We start from the raw sequence: 26,999 nt of genomic DNA on the forward strand, positions 1-26,999 counted from the left end.
GAAGCCAGGCTCGCTGCTCCTTAGCGCTGCCTCAGAGGCGGGAGAGGCTCCCGCTGCCACTGGGCTCACAGCTCTCTCACCTCCATGGCAGGCAGACATCCCCCAAGGGGTCCCAGATTGCGAGAGGCCGCAGGCCAGGCTAAGGGACTTTCCTCTCTCCCTCCCCAGTGCACAAATATCATGCACCGGGCCTCTAGTATGAAATAAAATAGTGGAAAAAGTAGATGTAATAAAAACTTTGTTTAGAAAATTGCTGATGCTTATTACACAGCACAACTTTAAAATGTGTATATAGATTTATGAGGAAGGATGGGCACATCTTGCCTTTGTGAAAAATTAATGCTGCAAATTATCATTGATTCTTTTCTTTAATGTTTGAACCTTTGTTCACAGTGGAAGAACTCAGAAACAACTAGTAGATTATGTCAAAGACGGTGTGATGACGAGAACTTCCTATGAAAGGTAAGCTCTGTGGTCTTGAGGATGTAAAGTGTATGCTTTTAAAATTAATATTTAAAGTATTTTAACCTTTATTTGAATAAAAGTCATTTCAAATACATAAACATGTATTTTGAAACTTGAGTTGTTTATTTGTAATATCTATGTACAGTTATTGTATACAGATACAGATATTACTTTTAGTTTCTAGTCTGCATAGCTTAGCTTATATATGTTTTTACATAGTATAATAAACTTTGAATCCGAACATTCACCTTGTTCCTTCAGTGTGGGAGGACAGTTTTACCTCTCCGAGACATCTGTTTTTTATTTCCTGTTCTTGTTTTCTGTTCTCCTGCCCATTTCTAGCTAGATGCCTTTTGGCATATAATCAGAGTCTTAGCCACATTTCTGTGTGAGCCCTTTCTTGTGGGCAAAGCACGGTCAAGCAGGAATCCAGAGGGGGCGGCTCACAGCTTGTTCTTTGTTTGCAGAAGACACAGCAGGACGCGGACGTCGGGCCGCGCTCTAACTACAGAATTGCCAAAGCAGGTGAGTCCTTCTGGTTAAAACCGACACCATGTCAATCCCCTGCACTCTTTTGGGAAATAATCTGGCAATGTTGTAACAAGAGTCTTAAAACTAGTTGTATCATTTACACAGCAATTCCAGTCCTGGGACTCTGTCTGCAGAAAGGAGTCCTAAGTGAAGAGAAGGCTTCATTCTTGGAGACAGGTGTCACAGTGTTACTTGTGTCCCTTGGATGCACTCAGGAGCCATTAAAAGTCTTGTTTTAGAAAAATAGTGTGACCAGGGACACATTCAAAACATGTCACTAAATAAAACTAGCAGATCGAAAAGAAGCCCATGACTCTCATTTGATTAAAAAAGACAGTCAGACACAAGGAGACAAAAGGCTGGGGAGCAAACCTCACCATATCATCTGTCTGTCATCTCCAAGTGATAGGATTCCAAGGCCGATTTTTTCAGTCACTCTTGGCAGTCTTTATTTTCAGGGATGGGAGTTGTCTGTGTTGTGAACATTTACTTCCATAGAGGAAAAATGGCAGGATAAAGGATTGTACACAGATGATCCTGGTCCTTTTGGGCACCTGGGTGCATGACAAGTCTTTAGTAAAAGGGAAAGTCTGACCCCACTGTCCTTTGTGGAAGTTGTGATAGAAATGTGTGGACTTACTAATTTGGGCCCAGTTAATTTTGCAACTTTTTAATGGTGATTTATAAAATTATGTTCCTATTTTTCTTTTCTTAATTTTGATCCCCAGAGCATCTCCTTCACTGAGGGCATGAGGACTTCTGCGTCCCCATCATCAACACATGCCTCCTTCTATTCAGTCCCTACCTCCCCAGTTGCCCCTCCTGGCCGGCCCAATATCAAGGACAGCATCATCTCCCTGACGGAGCCCCAGGCTCCCCACACCAAGAGGCCGACTGCAGAGAGGACCTGCGAAGCCATGGAAGGACCCGACCTGAGACAGGCCCAGCCCCCAGGGCCCCCTGCGCTCCAGCCTTGTCAAGGTGTTGGGGTTTGTCATGTTGTGAGGAGTTGCAGCCCCAGCAGTCCTGGGGGGCAGAGTCACAGTGCCTTAGCCCTGGGTGCAGGGGGGTGCAGCAGGGAGTGCAGAGCTGCTGGTAAAAATGACCACAGCAAGGGAGACTTGACCACGAGCTCATTCCCCTCCATGGGGGAGCACCCATGTGGTCGGCAGGGCATTGGGGGGAGCCCTGTTTTCACATTGACAAACACCCAGCTGCAGGTGTCTGAGGAGTTCATAGATGACGACCCAGCAGACATCTCTTTCTTTGCCGGAGGCTCTGAGGCATTTTCTTGCCCATATGGCAGTTTGGCCCTGCAGACCCCTTTGTGTGGTCACCCACGCTCTGCCCAGTTCAGCCCAGACAGGTACTCTACTGAGGCAGCACCCATAAGCGTAGAGCATGGCTTTGAGTTTGAGGGAGAGAGTGGCTTTGGCAGTGTGCACCCCTCAGACACGTCGGAACTGTTGGAGGTGAAGGCCCAGGCCAGCCTGATGCAGAGCCTGCTGAGCCCCTCCCAGAGCAGCTCCCTCAGCCACCTCCCACTGCTTGGCCTGTCTGTGCACACACCCAGCTCCACCAACCAGTCCGAGGCCAGCTCCATGGCCAACTTCCCCGCCTGCTCTGTGCGCTCTGAGGCCAGCTCAGCCTTTCAGTTTTCTGACATCCTCGACCAGTTAGAGCAGCTCAGTTACCCGCCCACGACGGCTGAGGACTCTAGCAGCACAGACACAGACTCCTGGGGCTCTGAAGCCGAATCCCCCCTGGATGTGAGCCTTTTCTTTGGCAACTCTTTTGCACAGACCAGTGGAGAGAGAGTCATTTTCGATTTGCAGAATAATTTAAAGAATGTGAGTCCAGGAGAGCAGGTAAATCAAAGCCCATGTTGACCACTCCCAGCCTTCACAGGCTGCCCTGCACCTGCTCGTGCAGTGAGCTCAGACTGTTGGCTTGTATCCATGGCTAGGGATTCTTTCTTCTCCTAATTCTCTGGTCCAGTATTCTGTTTTGAATGTCACAGAATTAAAACTTTCACTTGGAGTGATGTTTAAAACTATGCATCGAGTTTAAAATAGATAAGTGTTTGCAGTTAGTCCCCCTGGGAGCTGGTGAATTAGTCTTGCAGCTATATTTTTCTTGCTATTTTTTGATTCAGCTGAAAGCTGATGCTGTCCACTTCAACGTCACACAGTCTGACTCATGTTGATCTTTAGTAGAATGTGTGTAGTCTGCCTTTTGAGGCTGCTTTTTAAGATGAGGCATGCTGCCACAAGTCATTGGATGGAAGCTTTGCCTGGTTTGTCCAGCTACTGCACAAAGTCCTGAGTGAGCCAAATCCTGGTGTCTCAGTGCCAAAGGCATTGTCCCATTAATGACTTGAGACCCAGAAAGAGTGCTATGTTTAGGTAGTTCACTTGGAGAGGCATTGGTTTACAATGCAATTGAACTCTTTCCTTCTGTTTAGCTTAATTGGGGGTATAACAGGTATTTGGTTGAAGAAAAACAGAACCAGACGCACTGGTTGGCTTGAGAGTTGTAGTGTAAGCTCTCATCCAAGAACTGTTTCCTTTGGACTATCAGAGTGGGTTATTCGCTAAAACAGATAAATATCCCAGGACCCCCTGAACATCCTGAACATCGAGGGCTCCCGCTTTCCTTACGAGTGTTGTTTCTTGTTGGCCAGGGCTGTGTAATACACAGTCCCTAGCCGTCTCTCATAGCCCCCATCGTGGACATGGGCTTGTCCCCAGGCAGTGGGAAAGGCAGGTTGAGGTGGCCATACAGGCCCCTTCAGTGCCCCATCTACACCACTGTGGAAGGTGGGCAGATGCTCACAGCCCACACTGTACACGTCTTCTGTGGCTGTCGGAAGGAAACCCCTGCTGTGCAGCCAGGACCTCAGGTGACTGCACTCTAGCCCTGGGCACATACTGTTCAATTTGTCAAGTCCACGGATTAGGCTTTGGGTTTTGTGGTTTATCCTTCCTGCTCTTACCTAGGAGAGCGATAACATGTTTAAAGGTTTATTTTCTTCCAAGGCCTGTGGTGACATCAAGCCTACGGCCTCAACTCCTGTGTGAGACTGTAACTCTGTGCCTGGGTGGGTTTGCTGTGTGACAGCACGTGCTCTCAGGGACTCAGAGCTGCCCTGGGCCTCTTGTGAGGCTCACTCATTCTCTTCTCATCAGTGCTGGTCTAATACTGATGGGGTTTTAGCTAAATGTATTGAGAAATGTCCTGGTTTTTGTAGCTGCCTTAAACCTGCACCGCAATCTAACTCTCATCCAGGTCTCTGGACTGGTGTCTGGGGTGTGCGTCTGCTGCCCATTCCCTCCCGCTCCAGACCCACCTCAGGGCACAGGGTCCTTCCGAGGAGCTGGCTAACCTCTGAAAAGAGACCGTGGGACTCTCAAGAGAAAGGTGATATCGTCAGAATTGCTCTTTAGAGTAGCCTGTTCAGGACATTTTTCCTCTGTGTCACTCAGAAAGCAAAGTTTGGACTTGTGTGGTGAAGACAATGAGCATATACATCTAGAATGCTTTTCCTGGGCCTCAGTCCTATGAGGGCTGCCCAGTCCTTCACCTGCTATTGCACAGTGATACTTTCAACTAGCTGCAAGTTGCCCTTTTTTTCTTCTTTTAACGGAGTTAAACTGTATACAAGGAGTAGTTATACAAGGACTGAAAAGGGTGGGGAAAAGGCCAATGGGAAAGAAGAGCTGGCAGTCAGGAGGGGCCAGGAAAACCCAAAATACCTTCAGGAGAGACTCCAGCTGTTTTCCTGACATGACCTTCACGCATTCCAAGTCCTCCCTCTGTCTGAAGGGGCCGTGGCGCCCCCTCCAGACCACGATGAGCTGGGCCTTCTTTTGGCCAATGCATTGCAGGCTGTGCAGATCCCAGGCTGGGATATCCAGTATTTTTTGGTGCCCATGGGCTAGTAGTTCCAGGCTGATCTGTCGCTCCCAGAGTCCTCAGCCTTTTCTTTCTGGCATCCAGGCACTGCAACTTTCTCTTGTGGCTTTTCTTCTTTATGATATGGACGTTGGCATTTGGGGATGCTGCCTGCTCCTGAATCTGTTGTAGGGGAACCACCACAACCTTTTGAGGGGCTTAGCCACTGTGACCGTGTGGCGGGCAAAGGGGTCAGAGCATTGTGGGAGAGCAATTCTCTTTCTCTTTTGGGTCCACAGTTTCCTGGGCCCCGCACCTTGGCTTCCAGTTTTGTTTTGGTTTTTTTCATCTTAATTAAGCCTTTCAATTGCCAAATCCTTCTCTCTCTTTTTTTTTAATTAATGTATTTTTATTGATTTCAGAGAGGAAGGGAGAGGGAGAGAGAGATAGAAACATCAATGATGAGAGAGAACCATTTATCGGCTGCTTCTCGCATGCCCTTACTGAGGATTGAGCCCACAACCCAGGCATGTGCCCTTGACCGTAATCGAACAAATGCCTTCCGTTCACAGGCTGACACTCTATCCACTGAACCAAACCAGCTAGCGCTACCAAGTCCTTCTCCTCCACTGTCTCCATGATCACCATTCGCTCTCACTTTGGGGTGCTCAGCAGCAGGGTCTCCTGGACCCGCTGGCAGCCCAAGAGATGGCCCAAGCTCAGGAGGTGCTACAGCATGGCCAGTCCATGCTACTTAGCTTCTGTAGGGGCTGAATTTCTGGGAAACAGAGGCTGAAGGTACCAGGGGCTCAGGATTCCCAATCTCTTCTTCCTCAGCGCTTTGAGCTCTCTTTGCCTCTGAAGGGCCTACCAGTTCTTTCTGAAACAGTTTAACAGGTGCCAAGACAGGAAGCTGTAGGCTCTCATTGGTAAAAGGTCGGTTGATCACCTCCTTGGACCTGGCAGCAGTGTTGAGTGTAGAGACTATGTCTAGGTAAAAGCATCTCTCAGGGCCAGTGTTGGCAATGAGGATGCCATAAGAGAGCGAGCTTGCTGTCCTGATAAGGCACAAGAGGGAGGCCCTGGTTCAGCATATCCACCATCTTGCCCAGGACAAAGAGGGAGGAGTAGATGGTTCCGCTCTCCTTCAACCTCAGGCCCTTGCTGCCTCTGCACTGGTTGTCCTCTGAGCCAGCCAATTCTATCAGGTAGTTTCCCCTCCCACTGAGGAAATGGGGCCAAGCATTCTCGCTGATCCACCTTAACCAGGAACATAGCATGACTATGGAAGGAGTGCTGGCAGGAAGTGCTGTTCAAAATCAGCAAAACTAGTGATGAGCTTCAGTATGAGCCCCGAAATAAGTATGTTTACTCGACAGTCTTCTCAGATCACCAGTCTCCAGAGACAGGGTTCAGGAGATCTAACACCTTTTCCTGGTAGATCTCTACGTGGCCAGCCCTCGGCACCCTCCTCCTGTGTGAGCTGTAGGAATTCCATGAGAGCTGGGGAATCATCCAGGTGGTTCTGGGCTGCCCAGGGTTGTGTGTGCCTTCCCTGCCACTGTGGTCCACAGGCCAGCACACAGGCACTCTGTCCTTCTAGCACATGCCTTAGATGGGCTGTAACGATCCAGCATAGGTGTCCTGCTGAGAATGCCTCTCTCCATAGAAGGCATCAGACTGACACTTGAGTCTCCTAATGGTTCCTCCAGTTGGCAGTCTCTAGAGCAGTGGTTCTCAACCTTCCTAATGCCGCGACCCTTTAATACAGTTCATCATGTTGTGGTGACCCCAACCATAAAATTATTTTCGTTGCTACTTCATAACTGTAATTTTGCTACTGTTATGAATTGTAATGTAAATATCTGATATGCAGGATGTATTTTCATTGTTACAAATTGAACATAATTAAAGCATAGTGATTAATCACAAAAACAATATGTAATTATGTATGTGTTTTCCAATGGTCTTAGGCGACCCCTGTGAAAGGGTCGTTCAACCCCCAAAGGGGTCGCGACCCACAGGTTGAGAACCGCTGCTCTAGAGAATAGCAGGCCCTTTACACAGCGGGTATCATTTGCTCCAGATGTTCCATCTACAAATGGCATCAGTCACACAGCCTTATCCGAGCTGGAGGCAGGTGTCCATTGGCTCCCACCTTGCTTAGCTGACAGCCACCAGCTCCTCTTGCTAAGCCTAAAGTCACTAAGTGAGTTGCAGAGATCAGACGTGCCCCCTTATGTCACCTATCTGAGCCAAGGAAATCAGCTCAAATGTTCCCTTCTTTGTAACTCAGCATTCAACATGTTGGAGTAAGCAGTAAAGGCATGGTTGGTCTATTTCTTAGTCAACTTCACCCAAGGTCCCATATCCTGTAGGTTCAACCATTTGTTAAGTAGTTCCCTATCCTTTCTAGAAGCTTAACCAGGGAAAGATCATCGCATCTTTGAGCTCCTGGTAGGGCCCTTGTTTAGACATGTCAACCTGGGTTATAGGTTCAATCACTGGTCGGTGTGCATGCAGGAGGCAGCTGATGGATGTTTCTCTCCTTTTTTCTTTAGGGCACCCACACTAGTGCCCGAGTAGCAGGTCAGACGTGGGTTTGAGTCAGCCCTACATCCGGCCTGGTGGCCACTCCTGAGTGCAGCCAGGCTGCAGGTGGTGGTTCATGCTCTTGTCCTGGAGATTCTAAAGACACGTTATGTAGACCTCTGCCCAGGCCTTCCCATAAAAGGATTTGGTTTGGTTTCTTCAATGAAACTTTATTTTCTAGAGATTATTTTTTAGCTCTTTGTTTATAAAATTTTCGAAATTTACAGAAACAAGAATGGTAGTGCTTGCCACATGTGGCTGGTAGCTGTTAGCTCCCCTGACAGTAGAAGACCCCTCTTCTGTGCCAGTGGCTTGTGGAAGAAGTGGTCCTTCCTCATGCCCACAGCCTGGCCCGCCCCTCGGGCCGCTCACCTTGGCCTGGATCTGGAGCTCATCAACCGTTGCCCTCCCTCCCACTGGCCTGGGGGCCCACAGCACAGGAAGGAGCCCAGGGTCCCAGATGCTCTGTGGACAGTGCTGGTGAAGGTGTCATTTTCAGATCCAGGTTTAGCTTTTTGGCAGAAATTATTAAATTTTACTTTTTGGCAGAAATTAAATTTTACTTTCCAGGGTATTCATAATATTTTTGAGTTTACAGCTTTTCCTTTATAATGAAATGATTTACTTTAAAATCACTTGTGGCTTTCTTTGGTTACTGCTCATAGCTCCTCCTCTCATTTTTGAGGGCTTGTAAACATCCCTCTGACTCAGAGGGACTTCTTTAGAAAGGACCATATATCCTGCTCACAATGTGGCTTTCTACTCATGGCAGGTCATGTAAGCAGTGACCTTGTTGTATTTGATCTTAGTGAGAAGTGGTTTGTAGCAAATACTCAGACATCCAGAAGAGCCCAGAGTGAAGGCCACAAGGCCATGCCTGCTGATGGCTATTGATCATGAGAGGCCTTTGTGTTATGCAATGACGCCACCTGGGATCCATTTACCTGGATGACAGGATAATTGTTGTTTTCCCTTTTCATCTGTTGATATCCTTTACTCGACCCAAGGCCTTACACCTGACAGGAGGGCATGTGTGCTGGTATGGCCAGCTGACCACAGGCCTGCGCCGTCCCCACACTGCCAGGTCCCCAGCAGGCTGTGCCTGTTGTCCCTGCGGAGTCCACCTCTAATCCAGGTAGAATATTTATTTTTATTAGTTACCAAATCTATTTTTGTATTTAAGCTTCCAAAACCAGGTATTCTACCAATCTGTGAATGTTAAAATCTAACAGTATAGCTCCATGTTAGGAAGAGTGATGCATGGGACAGTATGGTGTGCAATGGGAGCACCTCTAACCATTAGGTATTTATGGGCACCTTTTTTTCTCTAAGTACAGAATCAGCTTAGGGTTCCCTTTTCCACTGAACACACATTTAAAAAATAGTAATGACAGAGAGATGGGCAGTAAAAATAGCACACCAAAGAAGTTTAATAGGAAAGATGTTTAAGCTTGTTGGTTATGTCACGCCCGTCATTGTCATCTTGCAAAGGCCTTTTGAATGGCTTTGGTGTGCAGGAACATTCTGCTCCCAGTGCAGGCTCTCGGCTCCTGCTGCCCAGCGGTGACTGGAAATGTCCCGTGCCGCGGCAACGACCTTGTGCTGTCAAGCACAATGAACCGTTCCCCTACGTGTTATATGTAGGTGACATGTGATGCCAAGTCCTTTGTCTTCACGGTACGGTTATTCCCTCCTCGTTTGTGGAACTTAAATTGTTACTAGATCAATTACTTCATAGACGAAATGTTAGTGTTTTCTCAGGCACTTAAAATTGAGGATTTTAGTATCTGTTCCCAAAGCCATGGAGTCTTACTTTGCTGGGATTTTGCTTGGCCCTTGTCCTGAAGGTACAGAGCTTGTCACAGCTCGCTGTGGTGGCCACTGTTGGCCCCTCTTGTCACACAGTAGCTGTGCCTTAAGTGTCCCCAGGTGCTGTTTTTTTTGTTGTTTTGTTTTGTTTTTGCATGAAAGCATCTACATTCCCCTAGAAAATGGAGAGAGAAGGAACTGGCGTTTCATTATGCATTTGAACTTGTTCATTCTTTAAAGAAACATTATGTTGCCTGGTTTGTGGTACTTATAAAGCTTGTTTTCCATTGAAATTGCCATTTATAAATATGCAGATTGTACTAATTCAGAATTTTTTAATTGTTTATTCAATAAAATAAGGACATATTTACTATGAATTTTTAAATGGGCTTTTTAGCTTTCTTTCCCTCTACTTGGTTATAGTTTTGACTTACATAATTAAAAATTATTTCTCATGTTAAATGAATCCCTGAAACGGCTCTTCACTTCATAGGCTTCTGAGCAGCAAACAGGCATTGTCTGTTTCACATGTGGACAACGTCCCCAGAAGGCCATTGGGAGCAAGGAGAGGGCTTGCTTTTCTCAGCCTTAGTCTTTTTCAGTGCTTTCTGTTGGCCAGCCCCGCCGTGTGGTCGGGTGCACAAGTGGATGGCAGTCGCCTGCTCTAAGCTTGAGGCTCTGGCTGAGGGCAGCACTGTTTACAGCCTTGGGGTGAACCATGTAGTCCCTGGGCTGGTCCTGTGCACAGAACACGTGCTGTTGGCTTCTTAATTCTGAAAAAGAGAACACTATTGCCTTTCCCACCCAGTTGGCTAGAACCCACCCTATAAAATCCCTGGCCCATGGTGTAGCCTCAGCTCAGATTCTGGACAGTCTTTAATCCAGCTCTGAACTTGTTTCCCACTTGGCTAACATGCTTTCTGCTGCCTCCCCAGAGCTGTCCCTGCGCTCCTGCCACACTTGGGTCATGGGATTGGTGATATCCTACCCCCCGCCTCCTGGGCAGCAGCATTTCTCCCTCTGGGCTGTTCTGTGCTGCACGGGAGTGAGGGTGTGGTCTCCTCCCTGGCTTTTAAGGTGCCTGGCACATGCTAGTGGCCTTCTAGAAAAGACCCTCTCTGCACAAACTCCCCAAGACCCTGAGTGGGCAGTTCACTCCCCACTGAGAGAAGAGGGTGGTGAGTCACCAAGTGAGTGTCAGTTCCCTCCCACGTCAGGCCGGCCCTGCTCCCTGACCGAGGCCACCACTGCCCAGTGCCCCAGTTTGAGGATGAAGTGGTGATGGAAGCGAGTGGATCCTCAGAGAGACACCTCTGTGACAAATCCAGATTTTAAGAAACTGCTCAAAAGCATTTCTCTATTGGCTCTGTAGGTTGCCCTGTTAGGAGAGTACTACTGTATGGCCTTTATATTTGAAGTATGTTATTTCAGATTACATTTCTTTTCTAATGAAAGTCACCTACAGACTTTTTCATTTATTGAATAATTTGCTTTAGGGACCTTGCTGTCATTGATCCAATAGTTTAGAGGATCTGTAGTCACAGTTTTGAGACAAAAGGTGTCGTTTATTAGAACAAAGACACAGAGCTCCCTGAGACACCCATATGTGTGCACACACAGTGGAGACCCGCGCCCAGCAGGCACCAAGCCAGACACATGACCCTAAGTGTCACTATGTTATCGGTTAATGCGCCTGTTTTTCTTAACAAGGAAAGAGCCTTGATTATTTAGAACAAACAAAAGAGAAAACTAAAACATGCTTCTTGGAGCATTGCACGTGTTGATGTCAGTCACCCTCTGAACTTCAGGTCACCACGTGGGTCGTGGGCCAGGCACCCACTCCAGGCTTCCTTGTGTAGGCTTCACGGCCCCATGGAGAGGGCATACCACATGTCAGGTTCTCACCTGCTGTTTTGTAGATACAGCAGAGCAGGGAGGTGACCTTTGCGAGAACACGGTATAAGATGAACTGATAATTGGGCCATTTTTTCTACTGCCCACTTATTTTTTTAAGCCAAATTTTGTGTAAAGTGACTCATGACATTCTAGTCCAAAAATGGAGCCAGAGAGTTTTCTGCTAACTCAGCAGCAAGCTCACATTCACCTGGGTTCTTGGGACAAGTCAGCCTTCCCTACTCTCATGGGACTACTGAGCCATTGTTCAAGCTACAGAAGGAATTTCTAGATCTTATGCCTCCTACTGTCACATTAACCTTCAAACTTAACCTTGAGTCTTCCAAACTGGAGCTGGTTCTTTCTCCACTATTAGGCAAAAAATGTTCAAGATTATTTATTACAGAGATTTGATGAAGAGGATTTAAAGGTATGAAACAAAAGTAATGTTAACAAAAGTAATGTGATAAAAGTAATGACAAATATCACATTTGAAAGACAAATGTGATATTTGTCTTTCATCACCTAGTTAGATGAAGAAAATGAAGTTAAGCACAATGTGTAATACTGTGCTTTTTAAAATGACATTTCAAAAGTTGTAAGATAAATACTTAGAAATTTTTGGAAATAACGAATGCCACAAAGCAAAGAAAACTAACTGCCAGAGGTACTCACTGCTGAACTTGAAACAGTTTTAAATTTAAGCTTTTGTAACTTGCAGCTTGAGAACGGAGCCTCTGTGAACACAACTAGACAATCTGACCTGCTCCAGCAGAAACTCGAAGCTCAGTGAAACAACTACTGCTTGTGTCTGTTACTTTCAAGTAACCAGATTTTGAAAATTGAAGAATTTCCAAAAATTCTTTGTCTACCATTCCTTGATACCATAGTGGTCTGGAAGCTCGCTCTGTGTCTAAGTGGATGTTTGTCATAGGGACTCTTGTAACGCAGAACAACATCAACTCTTCCTGCCTGTTGTTCAGTAGAGGACCTTGGACACCGGGGTCTGTTTTTACAAAAATTTCAGGTTAATTCTTCACCATGTCAGTTAAGGGTAAGCATATTCTGTGATACCTAAAATTCTGAAGGCATCTGCCTTTTATCCAGGTGCTCTAATGTGCATTGTGAACACGGGCAGGATATTCAGAGGCAAGGGAGCACTCATACACCCCTCACATCATCCCAGCAGGCTGGGGCTACCCCAGCATCACTTCTGGAGAGACACCTGCCGAGCCGCGGTCCACGCTTGTTTCTTGGTGTGGAGTGTGTGTCAGCGATACACACAGTAGAAAGATTGGCCACGTAGGTAGGGCATGGGTACACGATGTACACTCAGACAAACTGGGTGTAGATGGGTCATTTGCTTGAAAAAATATCTCCCCACAGATTTGTTGACTTTATCTTGTAGGATCTGTGTTTACATAATTGGAAGGAGGTGGTATGACTTACAACATTGTGCTGTAGCTGACAGATTTAATAAAGACAAGTGTTTAATGGCAGTTTGTGGTACTTTTTAATCTGTTCACTAAATTGTGAGTTGACAATTTTTGTGAAATAATAAGTATCTACAATGCTAACATCAAATGACTTTTAACCTTCCAAATGAGCAGTCCATCTGAAAAGGGGTCCCTCTCTTTTATGAGTTCTTCACAGAGGGGCTGTTTACTGGGCTGCATTCTCTAATCTGACAGCTTTACTAGCCCGCACTGGCCAACATAGCAGAGAACTGGTCACCCCATCTCCTCAACTTTCTCCTGCTATTGAAAAATAAAGTCAAGTTTTGCAGCAACTTTTTGGTGAATTGCCAACTAGTAATTTGCTATGGGACTGCCCATCTCCAAGGGAGGTGCTGTGTGCAGTGCTGGTAGACGGGAGGGTAAACAATGACCTTGTACTTCCTTTCACAGCCAATGAGCATAAAGCATCTTGGCTCTCACACTTTGAACAATACAATTGTGAAGAATAAATAGATCAGTTATTAGTCACTTCTAGACTTTTTTCTAAAATTTCAATGTGTAAAGGTATCTCATAATGCAATTTTGGGCTTATTAGGGACAAAAGGGTTTTGGAGTGCAAATCCTAAGTAGCTCATCTTTGGACACATGCCTCTTCTCCATGTGAAAAGTAACTGTGCCCTCCATTCGGGTTTGGGCCCTCCAGAACTTACAGAGTGCACCCGGCCTGGTGTGGGAGGATGGGTATAGGAATTTTGTTATTTTAAGGTGGCTTAGCATATTTTAAATATAATAAAAGCAAATTCTAATAAACTGGTTGTTAATTTCTTTTCTTTTTTTTAATATATTTTATTGATTTTTTACAGAGAGGAAGGGAGAGAGATAGAGAGTTAGAAACATCGATGAGAGAGAAACATCGATCAGCTGCCTCCTGCACATCCCCTACCGGGGACGTGCCCGCAACCCAGGTACATGCCCTCGACCGGAATCGAACCCGGGACCTTTCAGTCCGCAGGCCGACGCTCTATCCACTGAGCCAAACCGGTTTTGGCGGTTGTTAATTTCATATCTTATTTTGTCCAGGTTTTCTAATGTGAATGGGTGTTTCATCATGTTTTAAATCTGTCAGTTGTGAGAAATTCCAGAGGTAACTGCCGTCCTGGCTTTGGTAATTCATCGCTGGAAGCACTCGGTGGCATCCCAGCTCCAGATCTGTCAATGTGAAAATAGGGCCCCGCCAGCCCGCCGCTGCCTGGGACGGCTACTGACTCTAGTTCAGTTGCTTATGACTGTCTGGGGAGCAGGAAACAGGTGTGTTGGGTGTTCACAAAACTCCTCTACACCTGTCTACACACTCCCATGTTTTGGGCTAAATAAACCAAGCTTTGGTTTTATAAGCTGGTCACTAGAGGTGACTGCATCTGAAGTCGTTAGTGGTAGTGTTAGAGGATCTTGCTTTAAGCCATTGTGTAGGGAGTGGGCAGCCACCACGGGCTCGAATTGAGTTATTTCTATCCCAGCATTTTGTAAACTGACTTAATCATAGTTAGAAATAATGGTAGTTTGAGTGTTAAAACACTCTACATTTGGAAACTTAAGGTAATTGTCTATCTTAAGGAGCTTTTAAACAGCAGTTACATATTTTGTTAAAACTCTGCTTTAATGGTATCTTTAAAATTCGGCATTTAATAGTAATTGTTTTCCCACAGAGGGGAAAAAAACATTAGAAATAAACCTTTAAGAATTTTTTTAAAATAATGGGTAAGAGAATTTTTTATTACAAAATGTATGATAGAATATGCTTCATCATTAGCCTTTTTAGAACTAGGCCAAAATTTTGGTTTCTGTCTAATCAAAAGCGAACATTTAAAAAGGGGGAAAATTTAACTATGAATTACTTTTGGGTTATAATTCTAGAAAACCAAAATAAAACCTTTATTAATGGAAAATTCAGTTAAGTAGAAAACAATGAGTTGTAATTTTATATGATCAGATTTTTAACTGAATGATTGATGAGTTTGGCATTAAAATAGATATTTTCTTCAGATATGTTGGCATCAGTTCGGTATGTCTCTAACACATACACAGAAGGTGCTCCGCCCTGTCTGTCCTGCTTCACATGCTTGTGCTGCTGATTTTATCTCTAGAGCAAAGAGAAAGCCCTGCAACTGCACAGCCCAGGGGTCCAGGCGCCTGTGGTTGGTGTCTGAAATCGGATTGGTCAGCCAGCAACCTTTTCTCATGTTCACTTTATGTCACATTGAGAACTGCATGTGGTAGCGTCTTCACTTACACAGTTTCCAGAAAGTGCCGAGCAGCAGTATAAGGCTAGTGTCGGCTAACGCCTGGTAAGAAATGTGGTGTCTGGCCGTATCCTGGCCCTTCTCATTTCTCACTCCATCCCCCACCCTGTTCAATTCCAGGCCTTCCCATGGACAGTCCTCAGCCTTCTCCCTCCACCCAGAAGAGCCCACTGAGCCTGAGCCCTGTGTTTCAGGTGACGCTGGGCCCAGCTGAGCGGGGCTCGTCCCCACTCCTGAGCCCTGTCCTTAGCGACGCCGGCGGAACCAGGATGGACGATGAGGAGGAGCCGAAACACAAGGTGGGCACCACCCCAAGCAGAGGGCTGGGTGCTGGTGGGCCTGGATTTGCAAACTTCTCTCTGGGCTGGGAAGCCTGTGGGCAGAGCAGGACTGGGCTCTATGCCCACACAGCCCTCCCTCCCAGGCCTGCTGAGGGAACGATGGTGAGCTGGCTTCCCTAGAGAAATCTTGTCTTGAGGTCCTCCTGTCCTGGGGACTCTTTTGGGACCTTTGTAACAGTACCTGGCACCTATGGGTTCTGAGTGTTGGGCTGGATCCTGGGGATGTGGCAGAAAGGGGCAGGCCCGGAGGAGCCCTCAGCCCAGTAACCGGGAGGAGGTCTAATGCACAGAAAGGGTTTGCTGGGTGGGGACCAGTCTCGTCTGGAATCAAGGGAGTCATGGGCTGATGTATGAGTGGGTCCTGAATGTCATTGCAAGGGGAGGGAAGGGATGGGGTGGATTTAGGGTAGAAAGTGGAGGTGATCCCAGGGATAGGAGTGTGGCAGGTGTGGAAAGGTAGGGTAGAATTTCATGGTTCAAGGACAAGGCGATGGCCAGAGGCATTGGCACCCCTGGCCTCGTGGCCACTTCCACTCTTATGGCCCTGGCCTGCATCATGGGCCATGTCCTGGGCAAGGCAGCCAGGGCAAGCTGGCTTTGCATGTGAGCACATGAGGAAGGGCAAAGGGTCCAGGGAATTTGACATTTGGGGAAGAGAGTGGTTAAAATAATGGACTGTGGACTGTGTGGGCCCTGGGGGCCATGGAGAGGGAGAAGCCAGGAACCATCTATCTGTTTCCCTGCACCTAGTAGAGGCCCCTGAGGTGCACACCTGAAGGAAGCGTGTTGAACTGGGTCCCAAGTGGTGGGACCCCTGCCTCACAGGTGCCTGTCATGTGGGCAGCTGTCATCGAGAACACCTTAGCACTCGTGTGTTTCCTCCTGAATTGGCCAAAAAGCATGTTATTTCCAGGGCCACCTGAGCTGGACCCATGAGGTTCCTCAGCAGGGGGGCTGCAACTCTTCCAAGGATGGGGAGGCCTCTGCAGACGTCTGTCCTTGTGCCAGGTCCCCGGGCCCTCTTCAGTGACAGCAGCCCTGGAATGGAAGGCCTGCTGTTGAAGAGGTGTGGGTGCCGGCTGGCTTCCAGCCTAGGACGCCCCCCTGGTGGTTGGGGCTTTGCAGCCAGCCCCCCACCCGCCATCTTGGCCATGTTGCTTTGGTGCCATAACAAAAATGGCTTTGGAGGAAAGCTGTTTAAAAAACTAAATTTTAATTTGTCACTTTGTGTATTAATAAAACAGCTGATCTTTAGGTGGTGATCTGTAGGGTGATGACCCCTGACACCTGACACTTGAGGTTAATTGGGCTAACAAAGGTGTCTATGGCCTTCGTTATCTAACCAGGCCTCTGAGAGAAGGGACATGGTTGTCACAGTGCAGCCACCTCACACAGTGCGCCCGCTCCCTCCCGTCACGCTGCCTCCTAATTCCCGGCCACGTGGCCACGGGATGCTGGTGTCCCAGGCTACATGTAAAAGCAGCATCAAGCACAGGGGGCCCCGAGGGTGGCAGGACACGCTTTCTTCACCTCTGCCCCCTGGGTCACCCCAGTGAGTGACTAGCTGTGTTCTGTGCTGGTTTTGTGAACCAGTGTCCCCAACAAGGCCCCGGCCCCCAGGTTCACTGATGACTCCCCGGTGGGACCTGGGCAGTTTTGGGGTTCCTCAGCTTCACAAACAAACACGGGTTGGGTGTGGGCAGGGCGTTCACGTCTGAGCCTCCCTCAGGACCACCTGTCCCTCAGGAGATCCGTGTGGCTTGTTCTCACCAGCGTCTCCCACTTAACGCGCTGTTTCTCCTCCTTTCTAATAGAAATTGGTGAGGACCAACAATATCCGAAAGGTATGAAAGCTGAAGGTGGCTGGTGCCTCTTCCAGGTGATTGTGTGGGGCTGAGAGAAGGGCACAGCACCACGCTCGGCCTCTCAGCTGCTTTCTGCAGGGCAGGTGGCAGAGCTTGGCAGAAAGCAGTCCCCTCCCGGGCACCCCCTCCACCTCCCAGCCTACGGCAGAGGTGTGGGTGGCTGCTTTACCTTCTCTCCACTGAGGGGTTCCTGAGCGGTTTCTTTGCCCTGGAAATGGGGGTCAGCAATGGAAATGGGGGCCAACCTGGCCCCTGACCTTCCTCCTCAAACTCGTCACCTGCATGGTTCAGAGGCTTTTTACTTTGGCTGAGGCCCCAAACTGCAGTCACCCTTGCCTCCTCTGTCCTTCACACCTCCACCCACACCAGAACTGGAGCCTCCGTGTATCCAGGGTCCCACCCCTCCTCCTGCCATTCCCCTTCCCAGGGTGGGAAGAGGCCTCCTGAAGAGCCCGGCCCTTCCCAGCCTGCGTCACCCCAAAACCCCTCCCTGCCTTCCCTGCCAGTAACCAGCTTGCTGCACCTCTTCCCCCTCCCCCTTGACCTCTGACCTGTGTCCCACACCCAACTAGCAGCCCCGCCCTCCCCCTGGAGGCTGTGGCTGCCTCACCCTCCTGCTCTGCTTTGGGTCCAGAGGACTTGTCTCCTGTGCCGGGAACCTCCCCACTGGTCAGTGCCAGGCTGCATGTCTCCTTCCTGCTGAGCGGCTGCCCGCTGTTCCTGGGCTCGTCTCAGGTGCCTCCTTGGGGCTGGCATGTGCTTCACAGGCACGTTTGCATGGCAGACGGGACAGTTGGCCTCTCAGAGATCTCAGCCTGGTGGAGGACAACACAAGGTCGCAGGGCTAGAGCAGGACCAGGTGTCGCCCACCAGGAAGGATGGAGAAGGGGCCATTGAGCCCAAGTGTGAGGCCTGTGCTTTGCCGAGAGCCAGGCATGGTGGGGCCCAAGGGCACAGGGCCACCCTTTCTGCTCCGAGGGTGCCATCACTGCTGACTGGCCTGCCGGCACCTGCACGTCAGGCAGAGGCCCTGATGGGGTTTAGAGCTCCAGCGCTGGGCATCTCGGGCCCTGCACTCAACGCGTGCTGGCCGCCCGGTGCTCCCACAGGGCACCGTTAGGATGTAGAGCTTTGGCAATCGTAATAACTTTTCTGTGAGTTAGGCTTAACAGTTATCACTACATGTATACATATACACACACTCTCGCGTCTGTGTGTTCAGCAGCTACACTCCTGGCAGTGGTATCCGAACAATAATTTCATCGCAAAACCAATAATTAGCTTCAATATATTGATGTTTGAACAGCAATTCTTTTCTCAAAAAGAATAACATACAATGAGAAAAACATGTGAAGGAGAAACAGCGGGCTTATATTTTTACTCAGAGGGGAATGTCTTCAGGAATTATGGACAAAACCGTGTGAGAACGTTAATCTGAGCAGGAGAAAGCGAGGGTTGCGCATGTGGCCTGTCCGTGGCGTACCCGACAGGCATGTGCTCACCATCTGCGCCTCTTGCAGGGCACGGGCGCCGACGAGGCCTACTTCATAGCGAAGGAGATTCTCGCCACAGAACGCACATACCTGAAGGATTTAGAAGTTATCACTGTGGTATGAAAACTAAGTCTTTTATTACTTCGATTTTCTTCATATTTCTTAATTCTAAACCAGAGACGGAAGAGCCCTCCTAAGAAATACCTCTCAGCCATCATGAGATCTACCTGTACATGTTCTGTGAAACACATTTAAACAATGTCTAAGTCGGGTCAGAATATTGGGTCCATTTTTTCATAAAACTGGGACTATAGCCACTTGAAGCTTTTCACCAGAATTGTTCTTGTGTAATATTGGGAAAATCTGGTGGCCAGTCAAGAGGAAGCCATGGCATGTGAGCTGTCCTCAGGGGGACTCTGGGTCAGCGCAGGCCCCTGTGGCCGCAGCCCCGGGGTGATCCCTCAGTCACCCGAGCTCTGCTCTTCCCGCAGTGGTTCCGAAGCGCCGTGGTCAAGGAGGACGCCATGCCGGCAGACCTGATGACGCTGCTCTTCTCCAACATCGACCCCATCTACGAGTTCCACAGGGGCTTCCTGTGTGAGGTGGAGCAGAGGCTGGCACTCTGGTAATGCCCAGCCCTGTCCCCGCCCCGCACACGCGGCCGCCCCTCATCACCACCGCTGCTTTCGGGAACCTCCCAGCTTCAGACGCTAAGTCACCGGAGTCATTACTTCATTGAAGTCTATTTTTAAAACGTGTGAGGAGGAATAGACAGTAATAATCACTTTTATTCATCCTACTTCAGAAGAATGAGCAAAGTTGGTTAAAAGTAGATGATTCTATTTTTTTCCTAATTAGTGTCTTTTAGAGAATGGCCCAGAGTAAAGATGCTTCTGTCAGGCACAGGCCTCCACCTCCAAGGAGCTCACTGCTGTCCTGGCCGTGCTGGGATGGCTGGCCCACGAGATGGATCAGCGTGGATCTCACAAGCCTTCCTGAGGTGTGATTGTATTTGTCCCTCTCTGCTCCAGGGAAGGACCTTCCGGTGCCCAGGCCCCAGGCAGCCACCAGCGGATCGGGGACGTCCTGCTCAGGAACATGCGCCAGTTAAAGGTAGCGACTCCGGGCGAGCACCTGCCGTGCAGCACAGTGTGCCCTCCGGACCACGTTCCCTGGAACAGCACTCACCTCAGAGCTGCTTCCCCTAAGGACAGTGTCCTCCCTAACAACACCCCTTCACAGGAGCGCCCCTCATTCCTCTAAGAACCGCATCAAGTCAGGATGGAATTCCCTCGGAGCAGCGATCCCCTGGGAGCATCATCATTCCCGGTGCCCAGCCTTCCCGTCCAGGCAGCTCTTCCCTCCGAGCAGCACTCGTCAGGACAGGGCTCCTTCCTCTAGGAACCAGGCCCCTCAGGCACCCTCTCCCCTCAGAGCAGCCTCCAGGGAAGTGCGCTGGACTCACCCGGGACATGAGCCCCGGGCCCAGGTGCCGTTGTTGCTGAGCTTGCTGAGCTCCCGCCTGGACAGGGTGTGCAGAGTCTGACCAGGGTTGTTAGGGTTTGCGTCCACTCTCCTTCTGGGCTCATAGTTCAGGGTTTTTCTTCAGAGGCATTAGAGTTTCATGGGAAGGATTGGCTGTAGGTCACCAGGTCAGCAGCGCAGAGGAAGTGGAGACCTTCTCCTGAGGGCCGGTCACCACAGGCGTTGGAACCAGCGGCTGTGCTTTCACTGCACAGGGTCCTGCTCTTGCTGAACAGCTGGGATGGGCCTCTCCCGCCCGTGCATCTGTCCTGGGAGCTCTCGCATCCAGCCTGAGACTCTGGGGGCCCTCCCACCGCTGTCTTCTACCCGCCTGCATCGCTCCAAGCCCCCAAGCCTTCGCTGTTGTGCCCATTCACTGGGAGGCGGGCACCTCCATCCCAAGCCTGTCCCACCTCCACCCAATCCGCCCAGACTCCTGAGGTCCTTCCGGCCCATTCTGCTCCTAGACACCTGAGGGGCCGCAGGCTCGCTTACGCTGTCTTCAGAGAGCCCTGCGTGAAGAGCTCCATTCTGCCCAGAGCCCCATTTTTTACCACTACACATTTTTTGGTTTTCTGAGCCAGGTTCATTAATAAGTGTTATCTATCCCAAAAGCCCTTACAAAAAATTTATTTCAAAATATATATAAATCTGTTTGATTGAGCTTATACCACACAAGTCACATGCAATGTTCATTAAAACAAACTGATTGAATGTTAGAAACTTCTAGAAGGTAGGGACCAGTTGAGTTTACTATGACTGAAACACTGCCAGCCCGTACATGTATGCACATGGTGCTGTAAACTGTCAGGAGTGACCCTCCCTCTCTGGCAAGTGGGTTGAACACACTCTGCCTGCTCTGGAGTGTGGCTGGCGGAGAGCTCCCTGCTGGCACCTGAGGCGGGTACAGCCCTCAGCCTCAGCGCTTCATCTGCAGAGTGAGGTGACGCCTGTGGTCTCCCCCTGCCCCCCCCCCATGAGGTTTGAGGGCAGTCAGCAGTGCAGGGGTAGTTTCGCTGTGGACAAACCGCTGCCCTCCTGCTGGCGTGAGGTTGGGTTGGGGTGGAGTCTCCGTGGGGCAGGATGGACCCCGGGGGCTGGAAACCCAGCTGACACGCCCTGGCCGTTGTCCTCTGTTCTGCCCCATTGGGATTCCCAGCCTGTGTGTGATGTCCACACGGGGAGCCAGACAGGAGGCCACTCCCCAGCCGGACGCCCTCTCAGGTCCCTGACCTAACGAGCCCCTGTTGTGCCTCCACAGCAGTTCACGGGCTGCTTCCAAAGGCACGATGAGGTCCTGACGGAACTGGAAAAGGCCACCAAACGCTTCAAGAAGCTGGAGACCGTGTACAAAGAGTTCGAGCTCCAGAAAGTCTGCTACTTGCCTCTCAACACGTTCTTGCTGAAGCCCATCCAGCGCCTGGTGCACTACCGCCTGCTGCTGCGGCGGCTGTGCGGGTACTACGCGCCCGGGCACCGCGACTACCCCGACTGCTGTGGTGAGTGGGGCTGCCGTGCCATCTGAGGGAGGAGCAGCGTTGGCAAACCTGCAGGCTTCGGCTCCCTTATTTGGGAAGCACAGGGTGTGTGCGCTCTCCTCCCCAGGGGCCAAGTCTGCAGCGGGCAGAGCTGGCACTGCCCACCCTCCTCCCCAGCTGACGGAGGCCAGCAGGCCCTGGGTCTGCACAGGCCAGTACGCCTTTCGGCCCCACTGCCCCAGCAAGGTCTTGCCCTGCTCCAAATCTGAACCACGAGTGAAGGGATCCAATCATCCTGGAGGAGCTCCCCCTGTGCAGTGGGGGTGGGATGACCCTAGAGTGACCTGCTACCTGGAGGTATTTCTGTTCTGCAAGCCTTGACGCTAAAACTCAAACATTTGGTCCAGGGTGGCTGTTAGAAGTTTCTGTCATAGACAGACTTTATCATTTTTGTGTGTTAAAGGAACACAAGAATAAACCCTGACCTTTTTAACCTACAATATCACCTCTAGTTGTAGGATAAATTTAGTGCAGGAAGTTACTCTCTATAGGAAGGTTTTTACAAGTGAATTCACCATCATCGTTACAAGTAAAAGATAAAAGACTGGCACTACTTCTTGCTGGTCTCCCTTAGTCATAAATGGGTATAATTAAGATGCTTTCTGCTGAATGAAAAACAAAATGGATCATATGATGTTGACAAATCTCTTCTTCATTCTAAAAGCAAGTGTTTTGTGTTTTGTGTTTGCTACAAAGGAAAAGACAAAATTGTCAAAAATATTTCCAAGCATTTTCATGCCGAAACCGGTTTGGCTCAGTGGATAGAGCGTCGGCCTGTGGACTAAAAGGTCCTAGGTTCGATTCCGGTCAAGGGCATGTACCTGGGTTGCGGGCACATCCCCAGTAGGAGATGTGCAGGAGGCGGCTGATCGATGTTTCTCTCTCATCCATGTTTCTAACTCTCTATCTCTCTCCCTTCCTCTCTGTAAAAAATCAATAAAAAATATATTAAAAAAATACATTTCCAAGCATTTTCAGGGAAATAAAGTGCAGCAACATTAAAAATGCTGCCATGCTGGCCTCTGTCAGTCTCTTCCTGCAAGGGGGATCGGGGGGCAGTGCTAGGGGGAGAGGGTGGCCCCTCTCCAGGTCATCAGGGAGGCCATGCCCATGGAGAAGGCTGGGCGCCCTCACTATTCAGGTTCCTCATCAGTCAAACCATCTCATGGGCTGATGCAAAAGCCAAATGAGGCTGCACTTCTGAAAGTGCTTTGTAAATTGTGGACGCAACATGGTGCCAACAACTGGCACCTGGACGGGTTTGCTTCAGCCGTCTCCGGAGGGCTCAGCTGATGGAGTCCCTTCCCACCATGACCCACCTCCCACAGGGCCAAGGAAAAAGGCCCCTGGGCTGTAGGTGTGGCCAACCCTTTTGGTCTTCCCAAGAGTTGAGCTTGAGCCTGTTGGACAAAAGGAGGTACCTCTAGCTTGGGGCTTAGAGCAGATGGCCTTGCATCTTAATTTTATCCTTCATTCAGTAAGGGGTTCCCAAGGGCTGTGCCTGGGCTGGCCAGGTGCTAAGTGTTCATTGAAGGTTTGTCAACATCACGCTGGTTCTGTGGAGACCCGGGCACGGGACGGTACTGTGTCCAGCAGCCCTGCATCAGGTCCAAAGTACATCCCCAGCATCTGGCAGCTTCTAGTTCCAGCCCAAGGGCAGCCAAACCTTCCATCCCTGCATTCCATGCACACATGTCCAAGGGCAAGGTGGCACTGGGTGCCATCCAGGGCAGACACAGACACGTGGGGCCAGGAAGCCTACAGTGAACAAGCAAAGTGAAGAATCTTTACCAACAGTGTGCCACTCAGATCTGAGCTGGGCCCTGAGGGCTAGCGAGGCCAGAGAGGGGCCGGAGCTCAGGAGTCTGCACAGAGCAACTCCAGGTGGCCGCCCTGTGTTAGCATCACCAAGGCTCTTATAATGGGTCATTTATGAGTGAGTAATTCGTCTCCCCAGGTGCTTCCTATCTGACTTCATCCTCCTAAAGCTCTGGGGAAGGTATTGTCCCCTCCACTGAAGAGGGACCGAGCCAGCACTCACAGACCTCCATTTACCAGACTCACGGAGCTGGAGCTGAGAAGGTGCAGAGTTGGGTGGGGTGGATGTCACCTGTGCTTCTTGGGACCTCGAGGGGCAGTGGCCAGGCAGTCAGCGGGATCCTCATGAGAAGATATCAGGCCCCCATCAGTGGTGGAGACCAGGAGACAGGAAGATGTGGTCACTGCATGTGGGAGTGGGCCCGTCTGGCCAACAGCTGCTCCCAGTGTCCTGGTCAGGTCTCTGATGACCACTCAATATCTGAGGTTGTGTTTCGTCTGAATACGTTTTCCTTCTGATTCTAAATTTTCATAACTTGGCTTGAACTATAAGATTAGCATCTGCACCTCCATTCAAAGAGAAAATTACTAATACTTTGAAGGTGCAAATTATTTAGACTTTAAACTACAGTAAATGATTTTCCCTAAAGAACAAATACTGCCTTGCCTGTAACATTAGTTACTTACAAAGAAAGGCTGTTCTTTCTCTTGACCACATCTGAGTGTTGGCTAGTCAGTAGTTTGGGCTGAACAAATTCAAGTTGTGGCTCATCTGCAGGAACCTGCACTTGTGCCTTAGCTATGGGTAGAGTTTGAGTGGAGTGTTCCTTGAATTAAAACGGCTTTTTAAAATGCCAGTTCTGGCCCAGCCAGCGTGACTCAGTGGTGAGTGTTGACCTATGACCTAGGAGGTTGCAGTTCGATTCTGGTCAGGGCACATGTCTGGGCTGCAAGCTCGATTCCTAGTGGGGAGCATGTAGAAAGAAGCTGACCAATGATTCTCTCTCATCATTGATGTTTCTGTCTCTCTCTCTCTTCCCTTCCTCTCTGAAATCAATAAAAATATTTTTTTAATAAAAATAAAATGCTAGTTCTGCCCTGGCCGCTGTAGCTCAGCTGGCTGGAGCATCCTTCCATACACCAAAAGATCACTGGTTTGATTACCAGTCAGGGTACATACCAGGTTTCGAGTTCGATCCCCAGTCAGGGCAAGTATGGGAGGCAATTGATGGATGTTTCACTCTCGCATCCATGTTTCTCTCTCTCCCTCTCCCCTCCTCGCTCATCTAAAATTGATAGAAGCATGTCCTTGGGTGAGGATTTTAAAAAATAAAATGCCAGCTCCTGTCACAAAGTAGTGCTGGCGGGGGAACAGGGTTGTCTGTGCCACCCCTCACCCACCTGCCTAGGTGCCTGTACTGAGGGGTCTCTTCACACAGACGCCCTCCAGGTCATCACCGAAGTGACCTCCATACTACAACACAGCCTCATCCGACTGGAGAACCTCCAGAAGCTGACAGAGCTGCAGCGGGACTTGGTTGGCATAGAGAACCTCATCGCTCCAGGCAGGGTAAGTGACTCAGAAAGTTCTTTGCGCTGGTTACTTGATTGTTTTGGTTGAGATATAATTCACATACCACAGAATTCACCTCTCAACGTGCGCAACTCAGTTTTTCTCCATGTGGAACTCATGGCTTCGTCTCTATGGCTGAACTTTCCAGAAGCTTCTCAATAAGAGCAGCACGCTTTGCTTTACATGACGGCCTTAGTGTAGCCAGCCTGCTGTAAGGTGCTCAGCAGATGGTGTGGAGACTGGGTTAATTGGCACCCAGACACGCCCCGAGTGACCACGGGGAGCCGACAGGAAGGAGGAAGGCAGAAAGGTGCGGAGGGTCCTTGAGCAATGGGCAGGAGGGCACCGGTGAGGGGCTGGATGGGGCTGTGAGGGTCTCATCTAAGGGCTCAGAGGAGCAACATGGTGACATCAGCCAGGCCCTGGCCCTGCCAGCGTGCTATCTGCTGAGGCGGCTGTGGGCTCACACAATGCAGACCTCATTGCTGTCTTTCAGGAGTTCATCCGTGAGGGCTGCCTGCACAAGCTTACCAGGAAGGGCCTGCAGCAGAGAATGTTCTTTCTGGTAGGTGGATGGGCAGCAGTTGTGTTAGGGGGACTATGCCAGCGCGTTGGGCCAGGTGGGCAGCCTCAAAGTCAGGAGCCATGTGAGGGTCACAGAACACATCCAGGCCAGTTGCCGTCCTGATTCTGTCTGTGGATGAGCAAAGCCAGCGCATAGAAAATTCCACGTGCCTGTGGCTCAGGGATGTCCGTCCTGCCGAGCTGCCAGCTCACAGGATCTTGCTGTCCGGCTGTGACTCTGGGAGCTGAGGCCCTCCCAGCCAGTCCCTGCTGCCACCAGCTTTCCTGTCATCTGCTTCTTCCTCACATCGTTAGATCCAGACCTCAGCATCCTGTATGAGGGGTGACTGGGCCAAGGACATCTGCTGGTTTGTGTGGTTACTAGTTACTTCTAGTCAAAAACAATTGTATGAATGAAATAAAAATCCCTTTTGCACCAAAAATCTCCAGCAAGCTGAATAGATTTGATAACACCATCAAGCCCTTGGAGTTGAAGTTCATCTGACAGTTAAAACCCTGTTACTTGTTTTGCCCTTGGAGTTGAAGTTCATCTGACAGTTAAAACCCTGTTACTTGTTTTTTAAATGATTTATCTAAAGCTGCCTGGCTCAGTTCTCAGATATGTTGCTGTACACAAGCAGAGGTGTCTCGGGAACCAGCCACTTCCGGATCCGGGGCCTCCTCCCACTTCGTGGCATGCTGGTGAGTGCTGAGGAACCGGCTGTGGTATTTGGGATTCAACCGGCTAGCTTAAAGCACCTGTTGGTCTGTTTCTATCTGTTGTGATTACTGTTTTTGGTGCTCAAACAGCTGCCTCTACAGCCCCTCCAGACTCAAGCCTGGGGCCACCACCAGCACCTACAGGACAAGCCCCCAACTCACCTTGTCCACATGCCACCCCCAGGGTGGGAGGTGCAATGAAAGACTCTGCTGCTGGAGGGGTGGGAGCTGACACAGGTTTTGAAAGACAAAACCAAACCACCACATCTTAAGACTGTAGAGTTCCTACTTCTTTGATTTGTATTTCTTTTATATTGACAATTTTGGTCCTGCATGGCATCATTAGTTATCACTCACACACACACACACACACACACACACACACACACACACACACACACACACACACACAGCTTTAATACAGTCAGACATGCCCTGGCCAGGTGGCTCAGTTAGTGGGAGCATTGTCCCATACACCAGGAGGTTGTGGGTTCAATTCCCAGTCAGGACACATACTTAGGTTGCGCATTCAATCCCTGATCAGGGTGTGTATAGGAGGCAACTGATTGATGTATCTCTCTCTCACACACACCTTCTCCTCTCTCTAAAACATATCCTTGGT

At 49.5% G+C, this 26,999-nt stretch overlaps 1 protein-coding gene across 5 annotated transcripts in view; it reads left to right on the plus strand.

The window, feature by feature from the left end:
* The window catches only part of FARP2 (FERM, ARH/RhoGEF and pleckstrin domain protein 2), a 100,684-nt gene that overhangs the window by 65,691 nt on the left and 7,994 nt on the right, over positions 1-26,999 (plus strand). For 3 of the 5 annotated variants that reach the window (XM_059703869.1, XM_059703868.1, XM_059703870.1), the window contains 12 exons: positions 394-462; positions 933-990; positions 1,725-1,977; positions 15,062-15,240; positions 17,097-17,126; positions 18,668-18,757; positions 19,132-19,265; positions 19,672-19,753; positions 21,426-21,663; positions 24,960-25,090; positions 25,590-25,658; positions 26,270-26,359. In XM_059703869.1, the coding sequence (XP_059559852.1) occupies positions 394-462; positions 933-990; positions 1,725-1,977; positions 15,062-15,240; positions 17,097-17,126; positions 18,668-18,757; positions 19,132-19,265; positions 19,672-19,753; positions 21,426-21,663; positions 24,960-25,090; positions 25,590-25,658; positions 26,270-26,359 (1,423 nt within the window). The remainder of the gene's footprint in view (positions 1-393; positions 463-932; positions 991-1,724; positions 1,978-15,061; positions 15,241-17,096; positions 17,127-18,667; positions 18,758-19,131; positions 19,266-19,671; positions 19,754-21,425; positions 21,664-24,959; positions 25,091-25,589; positions 25,659-26,269; positions 26,360-26,999) is intronic. The other 2 variants (XM_059703871.1, XM_059703872.1) reach the window with 1 other exon arrangement.

The sequence above is a fragment of the Myotis daubentonii genome, chromosome 7 (genome assembly GCF_963259705.1).
Source record: "Myotis daubentonii chromosome 7, mMyoDau2.1, whole genome shotgun sequence".
NCBI lineage: Eukaryota > Metazoa > Chordata > Mammalia > Chiroptera > Vespertilionidae > Myotis > Myotis daubentonii.